The following is a 20,583-nucleotide window of genomic DNA, read 5'->3' on the forward strand; positions in this document are numbered from 1 at the left end:
CGTAGTAACCGGACCCACTTACGGTAAAAATTGGAAAATTCGGAGCGGTTTCGTGACATCGGCGAGCGTTGACTTAACCCGACCCGAATCGACCCCGTCTTCTCCTCTTCCTAAAAATAAAAATTTATTTCCATTTTTACATCTCTAAAATCTCCATCTCCTAATCTTGTCTAGTCCTTTAGAACTCTCTGGAACCTCTCACGACTTGATCCTTTGAGTCTTCCCTTCGTCACAAACCATTTATTATTTATACTCCCACTTTCTTCGTTCTCTTTGTCTCTTTTGCTAAATCTCATCTTCGTTCTCTTTCTCTCTCGCTCCTGTTTTCGGATAAGTAATGGCGTCGGATCTGGAGAAGAAGGCCAAGGAGGCGTTTGTCGACGATGATTTCGAGTTGGCAGTGGATCTGTACACTCAGGCGCTGGAACTGGACCCTAATAACGCTCTTCTATATGCCGATCGTGCGCAAGCGCACATCAAGCTTGATAGCTTTACTGGTTAGATTACTTTCTTTTTTGAATTTTCTTTGATATTTCTTCTCTTATTATTGCAAAGCGATAAGGCCAGTCTTTTTTTATGTTTCTTGTCTATGCGCATGTCGTCGTTGCACTTGTATTGAGGTACACGGTGCGTGGGAATTTTTTGTAGATAATTAGGTTTATTCTGTCTTCATATTTGCTGAGGGTTTAACTTGGCCGTTATCTTGCTTTGCTTTGGTCTGCTATCTATAAGAAATTCAACAATTGCTAAAGTTAGAATTTCCTGTAATATAATCAATATTGTTTTAGCAAGGAGCGAGTCTCAATTTAGCCATGATTGTAGGCAACAGATAGTAGTAAGCTAAGAGAAACCATAAAAGAGCAATTATAAAATTTGATCTTCGAAACAAAAGCAATCGTAAAATAGATGATATCTGATTGATTTATAAATGTTTACTGGGGTTCTACTAAGACTATAATAAGCGTGCTTAAGGTCTGATTAATCTATTTTCCTTTGCCCTTACAACATGCTTCTATATGTGTGTTCTTGCAGAAGCTGTTGCTGACGCGACCAAAGCAATACAGCTGGATCCTTCCATGTCAAAAGCTTATTTCCGCAAAGGGTTAGTACAGTGATGTTTTACCTTTTCCCACCTTTGTCATATTGCATATCTGTTAACTGGCTTAACTGGCTTAATTCTCATACAAGCAGCTTTTGCAGAAAATGGTACTAAAACACAATTCTACCACATAGTTTTTTATTATTCCCGTTTAGGCTGATCTTTTTGCAAAAACTTCTTTTGAAATACTTGTGATATGCAGAACTGCTTGCATGAAGTTGGAAGAGTACCAGACTGCAAAGGCAGCACTAGAAGCAGGTGCAGCACTGGTACCTGGTGATAACAGATTCACCAAGCTTATTAAGGAATGTGATGAGCGGATTGCAGGTTCTCTTCTTTTTTAATTTTAATTTAAACTTATTTTTTTATATAAATATTTATAGTTGGATTACAATTCATGAACAGAATTGATTGGGTCAAGCTGAGGATTATCACTTCAGGTTTTCTGCTATACTGGTCTATTCTGAATTGGAAAGAACCACTTGGGATTTCAAATTCAATTCATTACCCTCCCTTTTATTAAAGGGGAAGGGGTTGTCTCCTTTTGGGCAGCAAATGTTGGTGTCTGGTCTCACCTGGTGGATTTTAGTTGGTAGGTTTCCTTAGGTCAGGTAGAGGCTGGTTTGGTCAGGTCAAGCTTACGTCTTTTTGGGCCATGATTCTCCTTATTTTTTGGATCATTTAGAGTTTGCATTTTTTTCACCAGGGTAAATTTTGGTAATTTCACTATTTCAGATTCTCTGGTTGGGTTCAGCCTTCTAGTAATAATCTTTACTAATTTGCTACCCACCCACCAAATTCTCTTGCTTGTCACTGCATACCCCTCTTCCTTGTAAAATGATAATGTTTGGCTTTACTTGTGGGTTGGGTTTCAGTGAATTCCTTCTGATCAGGTGATGTTTTTCGAATCAAAATCCCCAGAAAATTTTGAAAGTGCTGTTCCAATCTTGCTTGCTAATTCTTTTGACCTGTAACAACATCTAATTAACTCAAACTGGCACACTGGAGCAATATATTAACTGTATTTGCATTTTGTTGTGCAGAGGAAGAAATGGAGATACCACCAGCAACTACAAGACCTGTCACAGTTGCTATACGGACCACCATTGCATCCGCCTCTTCTGAATCTTCACCCAATGCAAACGCCTCAGACTATCAGGCCTCGAGCGATTCAATCGTACAATCTGCTGTTCCGGTTAAACCCAGGTTCAGGTAAATTGTTATTGTGGAAAATGTAACTTGGGTTCGATAGAATGATTACACATTGAAATTGTGTACTTGGTGTAGTTGTTCAAGTAGAAAAACATAATTAAATTTACTTCAAATGGCAATATGAATTTATAGTGCTGCATTTTTTTTTACAATTGCTTGAATTTGCAATTCATCCTTGTCCAAATCAGATAAGCCATTCTAATATGAATAATAGCTAAAATTAGATTGCTCAAATGATAGTTAAAATGTTGGCTTCTCATGATAGCAAATTGTGCCTTGTCCTTTTCTGGGCAAGTTTTACTAACACAAGTCCTTTTAGTTGCAGAAAGTAAAAATACTATGTGATTGTTTATTTATTTTGTGGTTTTTCTTTGGATTCAGGCATGATTACTATAATTCGGCCACTGAAGTAGTGCTGACTATTTTTGCCAAGGGCGTTCCTAAAGACAATGTCTCTGTGGAATTTGGGGAGCAAATTGTATGCACCTACTTTCTCAAGTTCAATAATTTAGTAAATGAGTTCTACACAATTGACTTGACATAATTTCTCTTTTGGCTTTCAGTTGAGTGTTGTGGTTGATGTACCTGGTGAGGAGCCGTACCACTATCAGCCTCGCTTGTTTGGCAAGGTTATTTACTTTGCTTGATGTTTTCTTACAAAACTACTTTTATTCGTTTTGTAGGACACTTTGCCTTAATATGCGTGTCAGTCCAGAGTTAAAATGTACCACCAGTGTTGTTGTATAAAGATTTGTATGCCTACTTACCAATCGTGATTCAAGTCATTCTTGGAATCTTTTATAAAAATCAACAGTGTTAGTTCTTTCTGGTTCTTCCTTTGTTTATCGTTGTCTTCTTAAGACTAAAAGGTTCTTTCATTCATATATTGTAGATTGTACCAGAGAAGTGCAAATATATCGTCTTGTCTACAAAAATAGAAATTAGGCTTTTTAAAGCAGAGACGATTCATTGGACCTCGTTGGAGTTTAGTGATAAGAAAGCTCTTCCTCAGAAGGTTAATACACCAGGTACTGTTAATCAATTTAACGTGGAACATCTGGTGTAGTTTGCTTCAAAAGCTCAACTCAAAATATCATGCATTCCCTCAAAGCATTAATAGAAAATATTCAAGTTAATGTTATTATATTAATTTTGAAAATGTGCAGCTTCAGCATCTCAGAGGCCGACATATCCCTCTTCAAAATCGAAAGTTGACTGGGACAAGCTTGAGGCCGAAGTTAAGAAGGAGGTGCAACAAGTTTTCTTATGTTGTTATTTTTCTACTCCATGCTGCAGTTTCATTTTTTTATTCTTTCTTTTCTTCACCTTCAATTTTTTTTTAATAGGAGAAAGATGAGAAGTTAGATGGTGATGCAGCATTGAACAAGTTTTTCAGAGACATATATAAAGATGCTGATGAAGACACAAGACGCGCCATGAGCAAATCTTTTGTATGGCTACCTTTTTTTAATTCTTTTACTCTGGTTCTTGAATTATATAGTTTTGAGCTTAGTATAAGTGCACAAGTCCATTAAGTTCAGAAAATACTACCAAGTGAAATACCAATTATAATATTACCCTGAGAAGAACGGAATATCGTGTATGGCCTCGAAACATAACCAATGTTCTCTTGGATTCATCACTTCAGAATTCTATGAAAATGTGCAAATTGATTCCTTGGATGATGGTCCCATAATTTGGGAATGTCTTTTCGAAGAGATTGGAAGTCACCATGGTATTGACATGATAATCTTCCAGTTTTGCTGTCCATAAATATATTTTTTCGAGGGTGTTCCCCATTTTTAGATTTTATATGGGGGCACCTTGTAGAATTTCAGGAGCACATGTAACAGTTGTCATGTATAATTGTTCAAATGCAATTTCAGGTGGAGTCAAATGGTACGGTGCTGTCCACAAATTGGAAGGATGTTGGGCAAAAGAAGGTGGAGGGGACCCCACCTGATGGAATGGAGCTCAAAAAATGGGAAGTGTGATGCAAAAGCATTTGCTTGAGTGAGTCTGTTGTGTACTCTGTTGTGTACATTTCATTGCTGATTATTGGTGTGCAAGGTTCTGTTCTTGTGTAAGCTTTTGTTGAATGTTGACATGGGATTACTTTTAGATTTTTATCTTTCGCACCTCTTGTTGAACTTTAGATGAGTTTTGACTGGTATATTTTTATTAAGAAAAAGTTGCTTTGTACTTAACGATTGCATTATGGTTGTGCGAGATTTTTTTTCCCTTCTCGGTAGAAGTTATTCCAGATTTAAAGTTGTTAGTTGCTGCATTGTTTTGTGGAACTGCAGTTTTAGTTCTTCCATTGATAACTAATATTTAGGGTCAAAGTGAATAGCATAATAATATTTCTGCAAGCGCTAGGTCAAAGTTACCTCGTGCAACGTTACCAGGCACTAAAACAAGACGCTAGTAAGCAGTTATGCTAACTTCAATTAGTCATGAACAGACTGAATTTTGGAACATGTTTTAAACATGTCATACTTAGGAAACTAGTTGTAGAATGTAGAACAAATGATTTTCTATAGAAAAGCTTTAACCTCGGGCTTTGCTGTGGTGTTTCCCTTTTGACTAATTAGAGAGTTATCTTCAATTTATATAGCATGTTGTCACATAGATATGAGGGTTAATTCTTTTGAAGTGTTGTTAGACGGTGGATTTCTATTTGTCAAAAGCAAGTAATTTCACATTTAATTATTTCAAATCATAACCTCATCGGCTATTATTTAATAAATTTGTTAGTTAGCAATTCGCCATCTAACCTTTAAAAAATATATCATCGATTCAGATGGGGTCGTATTTGATGTTACAGAAAGTAGATAACTAGTGGGCGCTCGTAATCAGGAGACATTTCATTGTTGATCAAATTGATTTTCTCATATTCCGTTAATTAATTTATATGGCGCATCAAACTTGGAACCATTATGAAGTACCAACCCTGCGAGAAGGATGCACGTATTTTGACTGGAATGAAACAATATTTTACAGCATTTTTTTTTTTTGGCCAGCATTTTACAACAGTATAATCAACTGAGCAAATATTGTCTTTTAGTAGTTCTGACAATGTTGTCTATAAACCAAACTTATAATAATCCCCCATTCAGTCATGAAAAGAATCGAACATGCGTGAGATAGGCAGCATATGAGAATTTGTTAAAATGTACTATTCCTTGCTATGTTTTGTGGCATTTCCAATTTTACATATTTTCCTATAAAAATGCAGCCTACTAAAACGTCAATTACTTTCTGTTAAACACTATGAGACCAACGTACAAGTACAGAGTTCAACTAAGTAAAATTGTACGCGAATTTTGACTTAATTTAACAAGCTACACTGCAAAATACTATCCACAAAATGGAGCTAGCCAGAAAGTCAAGAGGCTAAGCACAATAACTACCTTTCCACTATGATTCTGATCTAAGAGATCAACAAGTAAACCATAAATACTAAGACACAAGAATTGTAACCACTGTACAAAAAGGGCACACCCCACTAAAACTATGTTTCCAAGATCCTTGCAAGACAACCCAAAATCGCTAATTCCTAGTTCTCCCAGATATATTAGTTTCAACACAATACTAATACCAGCGTCTCCTCGCCTGGCTGAGATTTGACTGAGGGTTACTACCACCAGCAGTAGGTATTGGATTGGGACTAGGGTTAGTACTATTGCTAGGGTTTTGCGAATTAGGCAGAACCGAGTACTGGTTTAGTGCAGCTGAGTAAGCCTCCCCGGTGAGACTCCCCCTCATGCGCCCTGTCGGCCTCCAGTCTTCCTCAGGTGGCATTTCAGGCAGCCCAGATGCTGATGCAGTCTGGTGCACTTGCCCCAATCCATTCTCTTGCATTGATGCTGAGGATGGTGGTTGGGAATGTGTCCGAAGACTACCATGCATTGATGTAGGGATGCGCACCGGCGGGAAGAGAGGCGGTTGGTGGGGCGGTACAGATGCTGGGATATTATTGGAGGATGAATTCATGGGGTGGAGATTGGAAGTCGGGATTCTAAAAGAATTTGGAACTCTCTGAGTGGAAGATCTAGGAGCAACGGGCCTCTGTGCTGATACGCTCATAGTTGGCTGGTATGGCCTGTTTGCTGGAGCCTGATTCCGAGATAGGTTCTGTGATTATTATTATTAAGATACCAGTTAGTTAATTATATCACATGACAGATCAGCAAGGGGTTAATAAGGATAAGCCATAAACTTTACCATGAAATCCAGGCGAAAAGAACAAAACATAAACAATAAAAGATGGTAATTTTACATGGACCAGCAGGCATTACACTTGTCTTCTGAGCATATAGCAGGACCAGTACCTGTATTTAACAAGGAGACACCTAAATGCGAGATCACAATCTTGCATCCCAGATAATGCTACATTAGATCAGTACCAGTGTCTTTTTTACGTACCCCTATGGTGTAATGACCTTTAGAACCATACTGTCTCTGAATATATACATCAAGTACCTGTGGCGCCACAAAATTGCCATTTGCAGCAACTGTAACTGCTGCGGCAGATGGGAGGTGAAGGCCTGCTCCAGACCCGTTGGCATAGTTCATGGTGTTTAGCATACCACTGCCGAGCCTTCTAGAAGGGTTTTCTGGTGGGGTCGGATGTGCTTGCATGGACCCAGGCATCTGCATTGTGTTTCTAGGGATCGATGGCATGCGCAACGCATTGTCATCATGCTGAAGGTGCGGTCGGAGATGCGAAGAAGAAGAACCAGTAGTAAATGGGGTGCGGAGGGAATCTGGCAAGAGCGATTCCAAAGTACCATACACGGGAGAGAATGTGTTCCTTAGCCATGCATTATCTTCAGCTGTAAATTTTATTTCAATTATTAGTTGGCTTTCACTAGTATGCATAAAAAAATGAGGGAGGCTATGGTACTATGCATAGCGCAGATTGGTCCGTAATATGGATCAATATCTCTGTTTCAGGTCCAAACAGTTGATCTGAACTGTTCAACATGATTCCAACATGAAAATGTACTTGTAGATCAAATTTTTACGTTTTTTTAGAAATTTTTTAGACAGGTAGAAAGTTACTTAATCTAAAAATTCTAGACCATTCAAAAGCAGTGATTTTCTACAAAAAATAATAATAAACAAAATCAGTGTTTTAAAATGCGGCCGCATATGCCTATGCAGTCAGCAGTTGTGCTCAGAATGGCCATGCAGTCCTCCCATGCAGTTTTTGGCATGCGGCCGCATATGTGGTTCGAATATGCGGCATATGCGGCCATGCAGTCCTCCCATGTAGTTTTGTACTGTTTGCTTGTTGGCTTGTTGCCTTCTCGCACTTTTTAAGTTTAACTAATGTTGTCAACTTGTTATGGACTTTATATTTAACTTGATGTTTGTGTTAAACTGAATTTAAGAATAATCTGATTGTAGTTGGCGTATTTGTTTGTGCTTTTGTGCTTGATTAATTTGATAATTTAATTGTATTTTAATTAGAATTTATGTGAAAATAAATTCAAATATATGAATATGAATATATATATACGTGAATTTTTATTTTAAAATCCGCATATATAAATCCGCATGAAAATCCACATATGCGGTATGTAGTGGCCTTCCGCATGCATGAACAAAACCGCATTTCAAAACACTGAACAAAACTCTATAAAATCTAAAATTTAGTTGGCAAGTACATTGTCATACAGAGATCGTGTTGAACGGTTCAGATTGACTATTTAAACTTAGAAACTGAGGATATTGATCCGTAGTACAGACCAATCCGGGCTATGCATAGTACCATAGCCTCACAATAGAAAAATTATATACTGTTTTAATTTCTCTTGTCAGATGGCTTTTTTAGTAAACAGCATCTGATTTTTTGTTTTTTGGATAGTTCTGTAGGGTACTAATCACGGTAATAGTACACAGGAGAAGATTTCATTTCAAGCATGCTTGAATAAAGGACTATCAAACATGGTCCTGATTTTGGACAGTAGCATGGGTTACTAAACTGGTATATACCATCTGGTATTCTGGTTGGTATTGGTATATAATTTAGTATTACTAAAGGTCTTTTAGTCAATACTTATTACACATCTGATGAAAAATTCAGGCAATAATGGATTAAACTAAGGCTATTTGAACAACCGAACATAACGTAACGCGACATTTGTTTAAATTAATGGTTAAAAATAAACACTACACATAGTCTATTAGTCAGGTGTCAACTTGATTAGTAATTATACAACTGAGGTAAATTTAGACTCTACTGGGCAACTTGAAATAAAAAAACGCAAGGCGTAATAACACACTTGCATGGATTAAGGCTCAATTTAAAAATTATAAGGTTCATTGGGCTAACCTGCATGGAAAAAACTTGTGTGAGGGTGTGGAGATTGTCGAGTATTCACTTGCGGCATGGTCGAAGAAACTAGGTCATCCAAGGTAGGCTTGGTATCTTCTACCTCTATCGGCTCGTTTGCATCATTCTCTTCAGACGTCAAATCAATGATGTCATGAGCTGTGCCACCCATGGAATCATTGTTCTTATCTTTTTTCTGGCTTAGTGGGCCATTGCCTTGTTGATTTTCGTCATGTTCTTCAACCTTTTTCCATGATCCATCAGATAACATAGTGATGTGTGAGGCACTGTTACCAACCGCTTTCAGTATCTGAGGAAAAAAAGTATAAGGGTTTGTCAGCTAAACCATAAGATGCCAAAAGAAATGATAGAATAAAATAGTGACCACAGAAAAATCTAGCCAAAAGGTCCAGTTTATAATACTGAGACTGATCCTATATCTGTTTATGTTTAGCCAATAAAAAACCAAGACCCCCCCCCAAAAAAAAAAATTAATGCTAATCACACAAATTATATCACCCCAAATTGTATATTCTGAAACTATACATTTCATTTCAGGGGTGCCCTTGTATGGGAGATACAACAGAAAACAGAGGCCACAAAAAAAGGGCCGGAGGACAAGGGAGATAGTACATGCCTTCACCATTTTTTGGTCGAGCCGGATGTCAAGAGCACAAGCAGGTCTATTACAAAGGGGACAACGCCAAGCGGGCTTTCTTGAGTTGATTTCCATGTAGTTATCATAATCAAAGCACTGCATCATTAATTAATCTAATAATTTAGTAAATATTAAATAAATCAGAATTAACACCGTCCCCCCACCCCCCAGAACCTTCTTGTGAACCACAACAATTATAATAAGAATGAAAAATATCATCATTCTTCAGTTGGTTTGTTAAAGACCTGAAAACATGCTCATTGGGTTTTCCAGATTAACAAACATGAACAAAAAAAAGCTGATGGTAATTCACTTGCAGTTCTCTTTTTTTTTGCTCCAGAATTTAATCCATTTATGGCAGGAAACTGGTGTATTGTTCTTATTCCATAACTGTGTATGACAATAGAAGGAGAGACCAAAAGTACTGAACCTGAGGGTGTCTGCATTGATAGCCCTTTACAGGAGTCTTGATTCGAACAAAACTGCAAAAGAAATACACAGCTATTATTAACTAAAGATAGCTATGAGAAAGATTAATTCTCATGCAATAATGCTATCATCTCAATACCTTATGGGGCAATTCAGAGAAATAGTTGATGGCCCCTCAATTATCTCCGAATCTGGAAAATCAAAACAAATGAGTCTTTTCTATTAGAAGTCTGATGTGCAACTAGGTACAAAGTTATGATGGTTCTGTTACTGAGGCTAGAACTTATCTCTTTCCTTTTTATTAGCAATCTTCGCAGAGAAAGGTACAATTGAAAGATATTAGTTAGGCCTATGAATTGTGATGGGACTATAGGGCACAGCTGTCTTTTCTTTGGTTTATAGTTTGTTTAACGCTTTTCTGTATCTTGTTCAGTGTTTCAATGGGGTTATTGTTGTCTGCCATAGTGCGATGATTCAGGGTTATAAACTCAAAATCGTAAAAGCTAAGGGTTATTTCAATAAATTAAGGAGGCGGTACAATGCATCATTTTTCCAAAGGAAAAGAAAAAAGAAGGGCACGAGAATCCTATAACAGCTCACGAAGATTAATAAAAGTTATTGATAAACAAGCTAAGCCTTTTGTCCTTCATGCCTTACCAGATTCAATCTCAGCACTTGGTTCAGTGTAATCTTCAAGAATTGGATTAGCCATACTCAATTTCGATGTAAAAGCTATCGCTACTATGTAATCGCCTAAATAATTTGAAGTTCAAAAACAATTCAAATTAATAGAAAGGCTGAAATGCCAACTAATATAAATAACTCAATAGTTGAGAAGAAAAAGAAAAATAAAAATCATACCACTAAAATATCCAGCAGCTTGAATGATGTTGGTACCATACTTCAGCATCTTGGTAATATCAGTTGGCACTTGAGGCCCAGTTTCCTGTTTATTACATAATTTAAGTTGAAAAAACAACTAATACATAAACAAAAGTGTGTTTAGAATGTTGAAAGATAGAATTGTTTACAAGAAGCATGCTTACCATTGCCACATTGTTTCTCCTTTCAACACCCTTGCCATTAACTAAAAAGCTGAAACAAAGAAATTTTTAAGAAAAGAGAAAATGTCACAGGAGTCATTTGACATATACACTAAAAAACTTCAAATTTTGCAAAACCCCCCCCCCCCCCCCCTCTAAATTCAGGAAGTACGATATAAAATATACCTTACGAGCGGGGGCTGAGCTATACAAGAAGATGTCTCCAAATTACCTCGTTGAATCACATATAGCCTCTACACAAGCAATTGAGTTAAGTATTCAGCTACAGTTCTATATTAATTATTAAGCTATGTAACTTCCGGAAGGGTAATAAATAGGGTCATAAACTGGAGTGAATATTAGTTATGACAAGAATTGATAGTTCATAAATAAACTTACAATTTTCTCATTTGCAGGCATATTTCTCTCAATGAAGAAATCTGACATGAGAATATCATAACCAGGCTGCAAGTAAAAAGAAATACAATAAACAAACAATTTTTACTCCAACGATGAAATAGAATCAAGAACAGGACAAACTTACAGTGCCTCTAATGTGTTAAATATAGCATAATCATTGGAGTGGAAATTTAAGGAAGCCTAAACAAACCTTTGCTTCAAAGGAGACAATTAATCTAGTCAGTCTAATTTGCGGTAAGAACCTATAAAGAAACAATAATCAAATATATAGGTCAATTCACTAATTCATGAGATATGTAAAACCTTATGCATGAAACCTGGGTCAATCAAAGCTTAACACTATAGCCTACAACCCCCAAATAATGCTTGATTCATTTTAGCCATCAAACCCTAATGAACATAAATCAGACCCACAAAAAGTTAAATAAAATATAAAGAAAAACTGTATCAATACAACACTAGCAAGAATTCAGTACCAATTGAGCTGATAACAAATCAGTGTAAAGAATATCTTGCTAAACTCACCTCCAATAACATATCAGGACAACCATTAAGACCAGTTAAAACTACAACCCTTCATAATATTATATAAAAGAGAGAGTGATGCATACCGAGGTGTTATTTCGTTGATGGCAGCAATAGCATTGATGGCATCAGGATTGAGACCTACTGACAAGCAGAAGTTGCTTGAGAGCTATGTACCAAAAGTTACATTAATTAGAAACACTGTCACATAGGTCAAGGAAAACACAGAGAAACTGGAGCCATGAAAATTTGAGAAGTTCAGTTACCTCATTTGCCATAGCCAAGATCTCCTTTTTGTCGTCCTCTTGAAACCAACCATTGGTACAAGCATTCTGCAAGTAGTAAAAAGGTAAAAATAAAGGAAGAGTACAAAAAAATGTAAAATTGAAATACTATATTAAACGTATGAGATCAGTGAGACCACAACTAGAGAGAACCATATTTATTAGTCAGTAAATAGTCCAGAGCCACATTCGAGAAAGAGAGAGAGAGGAAGAGTACCTTCGCTGAAATTATCAAGACCATCAGGGCAGCATGAAGTGCCGGCTCATTCCTATGGTGAAATGCCTATTCAAGAATAGCATTAGAAAAAAATCAATAAGAGAAACAAATACAAAAGGTAAACAAAAACATAAAATTGATTGAAACCTAAATCATAATAACAAGCGAGTATTATTCAATTATTACTGGGTAAAACCTCACTTTGTTAGACCACATCTTCAGAAAAATGCTCCTCAGAATTTTCTAATTTTTACCAAAATTAAATGGACTTGCCTTTTTTACTAGTACTGGAATGGACTGTGCAACCCGAGGAACATCATTGCTTGACAGAGCATAATCAATTCCCCTGCAAAATGATAGAAAGCAAAATGAGAGAAAAAAAACGCTTTAGCCATCTCACGATCAATTTGCAGAACAAAAGCATGTTCAAAGCTCACATGCCAAAAATATAGAACAAATAAATTCTTAATAACGTGGCATGTCCTAAAGGTAAAAAGGAACATTTCTGGTACTACTAATTAAATGAAATGCAATACAAAGGAGCATCCGGTCATTTTCAGCTTAATTTTCTCATTAAGTTCTTCTATTTATTTTTCTAGTTCAAACTCATCTTACAATTGTCATTTGAAATCAAACCTAATGGAAAGAATCATCTTGACAAATTAAAGAACCAGTCTACAAGGGACTCAATTGAAAATGGAAATACCCTTCCAAAGGGTGCCATTAGGGGTGTCAATGACACCCTTTTATCTATTTATCCGATTCGTACAGGTAAGGGTGAAGACTATTCCTTACCCGTTATCCTTCGGTTGGGTTTCATTCTAGCCTACCCAACTTGTTTGGGACTAAAGGCTTTGTTGTTGTATATATTTATATGGAGATGATGAATATGACATAGTTTTATTCATGGCTCATATATATATATATATATATATATATATATATGCGATGGGCTACGGTGAGTCATGGAGTAAAATGAGTTGGTGCTCCATGGCACTATATTTTTATTTTGAAAATCCAAACGACCGATCCGAACCGCTCAACATGATCTCCATATTGAAATGTGCTTGGAGACCAAATTTTACATTTTTGGAATTTTTTTACTATTTATTAAGCAATTTTGAAAATCGCTGATCCGATGGTCCAGAAATTTTTACTGTTCACAGCAAAACAGCAATTTTCAAAATTGTTTAATAAATAGTAAAAAAATTTCCAAAAAATGTAAAATTTGGTCTCCAAGCACATTTCAATATGGAGATCACATCTAACGGTTCGGATCGGTCGTTTGGACTTTCAAAATGAAAATACGGCGTGGAGTACAAATGCGTTTTACTCCATGGCTCACCGTAGCTCATCTCTCTCTCTCTCTCTCTCTCTCTATATATATATATATATAGATAGATAGAGAGAGAGAGAGAGAGAGGCTACCATGCTTTGCAAATTAAAGTGGGTGTTTTAATTTGCACTCATATCTCTAGTTTCAAAGTTCAAAACGTCAATCCGAACCGTTCAAGTTGATATCCATATTAAATTGTGCTTGGAGACCAAATTTTACATTTTTTAGAATTGTTTTACTATTTTTTATGGATTTTTCAAAATCACTGTTTTTCATAATAAATAAAATCTGAAAAACAGTGATTTTTAAAATCCATAAAAAATGTAAAATTTGGTTTTCAAGCACATTTTTAATATGGAAAACATGTTGAGCACTTTAGATCAACTATTTGAACTTTGAAAATCACAAAAACAAATTGGTAATACCAAGGCCTTGGTCATACCATTTTGATCTTAGCCAAATCTCTCTCTCTCTCTATATATATATATATTCAATGGCACCCTTTTACCCGATCCGTACCGTATTTATTAAGATGGATACAGGTAAGATTTTTTTTTTCATATAACTGGTCGGGTACAGGCAAGGGTAAAGTTTTTTTTTCAGTTAACATAATGGGTGAGGGTATGAAAATGCTTTCACCTGACCCATTTTGTACCCGTTGACACCCCTAGGTGCCACAAGAATTTTTTAGGTTCATCAAAAGAAGAATAGGAGGAATAGAAAACCAAAGTATGAATATTAGCTTTTTCTTTCCTGGACATACCAACCCAAGAGAGGTATTTTGCAAGGTTAAAAGTATAAGAAGAAAAAACAGAGAAACAAACCTAGCAATGGTATAGCAAAGATCTATGATCTCTGATGTATGACTGTAAATAGAACGATCAAGAAGACAAGCTAATCTATCCTTCATGGCCGTAAATACACTTGATGTATTGATGCCATCAAGAAAATTCATTTTGAACAAATTTTATTCAGGGAAAATTGAAAAGAGCAAGAGAAATTAGGGATTTTGGATTAAGGGTCTTAGAATTAGGTTTTCAAAGGGGATAACAGATCAGGGATGAAGAAGGATAAGGATCAATTTATCATTATCTGATTTCTACGATTTGGTTAATGAATTCTGGGAACATATGGAAGGGTCTGATTGGAGAACCACGGTTTGGGAATTCAGGAGGCGGCTTCCGAAGAGAGAGGGCATTAGGTGATTAGGGTTTCAATAGACAACAAATGATTACAGATGATAAAATATTAGAAGGCATTTATTATTTGGATCTTTCCTACACGTACTTGTGGAAGTATCACTTTAATTCAGGATTCCATATATGTCACCCAAAACTTTACATTCTTTCAAAATTGCCTTTATATAAATTTTTCGTTTTAGTCCCTGTTAGATTAAATTAGATTTGAACCAGAAACCCATTTTTATAAATTGAACAATACGACTTCATTAAAAATTTATTGGAAAGAAATGAATTAATTAAGTCTCTTAACAACAGAACCAAAATAGTGTTGGTCTGTGAGTACCAATGCATCAACAAAATTGGGAACAATAAAAATATCATAACCATTACGTACTGCTACAGCTACGAAATTGGTATATAGATAGAAGGTATGGATGAATATCAGCATTAAATACTAATGAATCAATGAAATTCATACAAACCTACATGAAGTTGGTACAAAAAGGTACGGTGAAAGGAATGCAGATACCTATTAGGACTTTCATCGCCAATATGGCAACCATGGACACTAATAACAACAGGCGTATTTATTAATAATACTTTAATCTTTTGTAAAAATAAAGCAAGGATTCTGGTTAGATATAATAATCTAAGAGGATCACATAAAGATAAAGGCAAACATATGATTAGGAGGTTAGCAGTCCAGATGTAAAACCAAAGTCACGGATGGCATACATGTGGAAAAAAAATACTCTTCTTTTATCGTGGTATATATCAATTTACAATTTTACACAATTGATTTGCAGAAGATTTAAGGTGAAAAATTATCACAAGGACCAGAGGATAAAAATAGGTAGTTTTAGATGTGAAAGGGATAGATTCAAGGCTTGAAACAAAATTAGGGGATATTTTTTCTGAAGAAGACTGGATTAGAGATTTTAATGATTACTACAATTGATGTATATATCATATATAACAATTTTGGTATCTTATAAAGAAGTTGCATTGATCATAACCTACCAGTATAAGCAACATAACAAATTACCATACAAGATATTATAGAAGCCCAATTACTGACCATGTGCGCCCCGCACCATCCCTAGGCCAAACATAAAAAGAACCGATATCTCTGGAACATGGTGTTTCTTTTCTTTATAGGCAAAAAAGAACATATGAGCGCAGTGTAATTTCAAAATTTTAGGGTTTGCAGAGAGAAAATAAACCAAGAAGAGAGGTTTGAAAAGAAATAGGTAAGGTTAATTAGCAAGAGATATTAATAAAAGCCTAATTGCTCCAGTTCTCAAAAGCAAAGAAATAAAAGCCTCAAGAAACTCTAAAGAATTATGTCAAAAGGCCTAAAAGAAATGCAGGAGCAAATTGCAATTTCAGATCCTGAAAATTTTATGAAAAAGATAAAGTACAAAAGGGCTCAAATGATGGAGAGTGGAGAAGGACAATAAGAAAAATATTAGATTTATAAACTGCCTAAACAAGCTCAGATTAGTACTCATTGAGCACTGGCATTTCAATCTCTCTCTCTTCCCCTCTCCAAATTTGGTCCTCCTTATGAAAACAAAAACAGATGCACGAGAAAAGTGCTATTGAATTATTACCAATGCCCAATCAAAAAGAAAATAAAATAAAGGATGAAGTTGTTACATTGAAAGGGTGTGACAGAGCTTGGATATCTCTAGTGGAAACCCCAATACATTGCCTTCTAGGAGGGAATGCAATCTCCCTATCCTGGATAACATAGCTACTTCGAAGCCAGGAATCGTCATTTTTTTAAATTGTTTGGGAGACATTGAGAAAGAGAATAGAATAAATTTATAGAAATGGCATTAGACAACGGAGTCCTTGAGTTTATTTTGTTTTATCAAGAAACTAATAAGAACCTATATAAATGGGATAAGTCTCTCATAACTGCTGTAACAAAACCAGTACATCCTAATAGTCACAACTCAAGCTGCAAATAATAACTGCCTCAATAACCATAACTGCTGTACAAACATGTAACTGATTCAGTTATAACCGCACAATGAAATAACCACCTAAACATCATACAATATATTATGATGTGAGAAAAGTAGAAAGCAAGCAAAAATGTATTTCATTTTGGTCTAAGCGCCCCTCAATTGAAGTTAATTTTGGAAAATAGACTTCAATCTCAACTATTTTCTCACCAAGTCCTGACCAAACCTACTTTCCCCAAAATATAACAAACAAAAAAATGAAAAAAAAAGAAGAAGAGAGAGGTAAGGAACTGAAAAGTAGAAAGCAAGCAAAAATGTATTTCTGTAGGATTAGTCCTAATAAGAGAACCAAATTATGGTATAGGATACCCTAATCTCGCCTTTTTAGATAATCATGTGAGCAGAAATGCGAAACAAAAAAAGGTACCAGTGCGGGAGTTGCTGCGGGTGCATGTGAATAAAGAGAAAGGATCGACAATATGGAGCTAACTTTGTAAGACATACTTACAAAATTTTGTTTCAAATGGTTTTGATCAAACGATTACACACGGTGGGGCAAAAAAAAGCCTAAAAAGCCGAAAAGGAAAAATGAGGGGCGAAGAGAAAAAGGTATGAGAGCATACCTCGCGAGAGCATAGCAGAGTTGAAATAACTCGGTTGTCGTGAGAGTGACAGAGCCATGGAAATGAGAAGCGAGTTTCTCTGCCACCGCCGTCAGCCGTACTCCGTTCGTCACCACCGCTGTCGTCAACTGCGAGGTGGATACCGGATTTGACGGAGCCGACTGCGATGTGGGTGTCGACATCCGACTCTCCTCTACCTCCCTTCTTCGCTCCCTCTCCCTCCTCTCTCTCTCTCTCTCTCTCTCTCTCTCTCTCTCGCGAGTTCCCGAACCGTGTAAGGAGGCGACAGGGAGAAGTGTGAGAACTGAGAAGGGGCAAAATCGGAAAATGATCTCCAATTTCCACCCTATAAGAAAACTCTATAATCAGTATGACTTCAAATTTCAAAACTATCGTATATAAATTATGAATGGTTAAGAGAATTATTTAAAAATTTTGAAAGCAGCACGCAGACTGAAAAATCTCGATATTTTAGTAGAAATGTAGGCTTCAAACCAATCTCTAAATCAAACCATTTCTCAAGTCTGAAATATTACCTACCTTAGGCTCGTCACCTCATATTTGATGATTTAGTAGGATCTTGGGGCATTAGACAGAAACGCATAGCATTTCATTTTCTTTTTTTTAACTTTTACCACATCATAAACGGCCATTTTTATTAATATCCCTAAAAAAATTGAAAATTTTAAATATGTCATTGTCCCCAATTTTTTTTTATAGATGCCCTGACCGCCTGGGCCCAGGGCGGTCCAAAATACCCACTGAGGCGCCAGCCCCTGGGGCGGCCCACAAGCCAAGTGAGGCGCCACACCCTGGGGCGCCTCATGTGTTTTTTTATTTTTTTATTTTTTTTAGAGAAATCTTAGTATTTTGATTTGAATAATTTTGTGAAAAAAAGTTTAGGGTTTATGTATATGTGTATGTGTATGTCAAAAAATAAAATATTATGTATATGTGTATGCCAAAAAATAAAATATTTGATATATTTACGGAGTGATGTCGTAAATTTTTATAACTTTGATTTTTTTTTTTTTTTTTTTTGGTGAACTATATGTATAATATACACATATACACATACACATACACATACACATATACATGCACGTACACATACACGTATACACATATACACATATACATATATAGTTCTAAAAATAGTTTAACATAGTTCAACAATAAAAAGTTCAACAGTACAATGAAAAGCGCAATTAAAGTTCATAACATAGTTCAAACCAAATAAATCAATTCGCATAAGCAAAATACTACAACAACATATAATTGGGGTCTAAGCCTTACGAGCTGAGGAGCTTGCTCCATTCTTTTCCTCAGCCCGACGGACGCACGCAGGACACTCCCACGTAGTGAGATGAGCGTCATTCAGCAGATCTGCATGCGGGTCCATGCAATTGGGATGAACAGCTTTGCCACATTTATAACAGAAGAACATATCCACCATATCTCCCTTCAGCTCACATAAGCAGCACTGTCCCCATCCAGGTGGAGGGACCCTGTCCACCCAGTCTTCCATCAGCATTTTTCTAATTGATGGATCAAGAGTGCTCAGAAATTCTTCATTATTTTTGGGTGAAAACAATCTTTCCAAATTCCTCATCGCGTAGGCTTCAGCCGTCCAAAAATTATTAATGAGTGCTCTTTTTGCTTCGCGTTCGGTTTCAGTTCTTCCTCTATTTTTTCCAACTTTGGGTGCCATTATAACTAGGGTTTCAAGTGACAGCAATTGATTATTTAGGCTAATTATGTGCGTAATTAAATACTAACTGTACAGTAATCAACGACTAATTAGAAAATAATTAGAAAATATTTAAAAAATAATTGAAATAAATATTTTAAAAATAATTAAAAGAAATATTTAAAAAATAATTAAAAATTTATTTAAATTACCTGTAGCTGTAGTCGTCCAGAAAATCGTCCGAAATCGCCTTCAGCGCTTTCTCCCTTCTCTCTGCCTTTGAGGTGGGAGGTAGACTGATGTTGGAGTGAGAAGAGAGAGAGAAAAAAACGAATAAATAGGCATCCCTAGTGGACCGCCCGTGGCCCAGGCGGTCAGGACCCTAGCAAACCGCCCCTGTCACAGGCGGTCTGCTGGTAGTGTGGGTCGCAAATAATAAAGAAATTGTAATTACTTGAATATAATTTCTTAGTTTGAATGTAATTACTTGAAGTGTACTGTTAAGCTTTTAATTATATTGTTGAACTTTAATTGTATTGTTGAACTTTAATTGTATTATTAAACTGTGTTATAATAAAGAAATGTAAAGTGCAAACAATATAATACCAACATGAACATAAAATAAAAAAACGTAATGTCAACATAATGCGCGCTAATATAATACAGCAGTCCCATAGTCAAAATACTACAGTCAGAAATATATCACAATAAACAAAAACTCTACAATCATCATCTTCGTCTCCTTCCGGATAGAGACAACCTAGGAACCGCTATGCCCTTGCCATGCCTGTGCGGCTGCACGCGCCTCTGCGGACTCACATCTCATAACGCCTCCTCTCCTAAATCCTCCTCATCGTCTCCCATATCCTCATCCTCGTCTCCCGTATACATGTGCTGCATACCTGTCCTGGCTGCCCATGGATCAAATCCAGCAGCTGACTCTGCATTGGCGGGCTGTGTACGTAGCTCCCATGGATCTTGCTCCCAGCTTGCAGCATACGTGGCAGGAGGCGGTGCGCCAAATAATGCAGAGACAAAGCCATCTGCAGTCTGAGATGAACTCCCACCAGCCTCAAAGTCGTGCTCCATCTCCACTCCATATCGTGGTCTGTGGGAGCCAATGACCTCTGCATCTGTATTTGCCGGGGCCAGCTCATTTATGCTAAATATGGGATCGGCATTCCAACGAGGTGCTCCATCCTAGATTAAAATAATGTTAGTTTTGCTACATACAAAGAACTCTGCAACAAATAATGGTATAATTGGCGACTGACCGTGCCAAGCTCTACTGCAACTCCGTATTTATTTTTATAAGCATCCCATCCTTGGGTATTCAAGAGATGCCAATGAGACGCGGTGCTTAACATGATGGGTCCATAGAAGAGGACTAAATGTGTCAGGATCATGCACACCATCTGGAAAATCGGCCTGAGATGACGGATCCGCTCCAGTCGGATCCTAAAAGCCCATGCCAGTTGTATCATCATACGACGACGGGCCCTGTCACACCCCGCGGCCACGGGTAGTAACAGTCCCCCGCCGTAAGCATA

The 20,583-nt window shown here is 36.6% G+C and overlaps 2 protein-coding genes across 2 annotated transcripts; one reads left to right on the top strand and one right to left on the bottom strand.

Moving 5' to 3' along the window:
• The first annotated feature begins 5 nt into the window (after positions 1-5).
• LOC144564506 (protein SGT1 homolog) lies at positions 6-4,514 on the top strand. The gene is made up of 10 exons (XM_078314102.1): positions 6-497; positions 1,033-1,102; positions 1,302-1,426; positions 2,143-2,311; positions 2,693-2,789; positions 2,875-2,940; positions 3,204-3,339; positions 3,478-3,560; positions 3,658-3,762; positions 4,198-4,514. The coding sequence occupies exons 1-10, from the start codon at positions 338-340 to the stop codon at positions 4,303-4,305; spliced, it is 1,119 nt and encodes a 372-aa protein (XP_078170228.1). The 5' UTR covers positions 6-337; the 3' UTR covers positions 4,306-4,514.
• A 1,194-nt stretch (positions 4,515-5,708) lies between these two features.
• Positions 5,709-17,685, bottom strand: LOC144564501 (RING/U-box superfamily protein). The gene is made up of 17 exons (XM_078314098.1): positions 17,344-17,685; positions 12,504-12,576; positions 12,231-12,296; positions 11,996-12,061; positions 11,816-11,898; positions 11,395-11,446; positions 11,184-11,249; positions 10,971-11,038; positions 10,788-10,836; positions 10,603-10,687; positions 10,399-10,494; positions 9,881-9,932; positions 9,743-9,794; positions 9,292-9,408; positions 8,655-8,964; positions 6,797-7,149; positions 5,709-6,448 (listed from the first exon to the last, which is right to left on the bottom strand). Exons 1-17 carry the CDS (start codon positions 17,523-17,525, stop codon positions 5,906-5,908), a joined length of 2,313 nt encoding a protein of 770 aa, XP_078170224.1. The 5' UTR covers positions 17,526-17,685; the 3' UTR covers positions 5,709-5,905.
• Between the last annotated feature and the right edge of the window lie 2,898 nt (positions 17,686-20,583).

This window comes from Carex rostrata, chromosome 13, assembly GCF_964058835.1.
Source record: "Carex rostrata chromosome 13, lpCarRost1.2, whole genome shotgun sequence".
In the NCBI taxonomy this organism is placed as follows: domain Eukaryota; kingdom Viridiplantae; phylum Streptophyta; class Magnoliopsida; order Poales; family Cyperaceae; genus Carex; species Carex rostrata.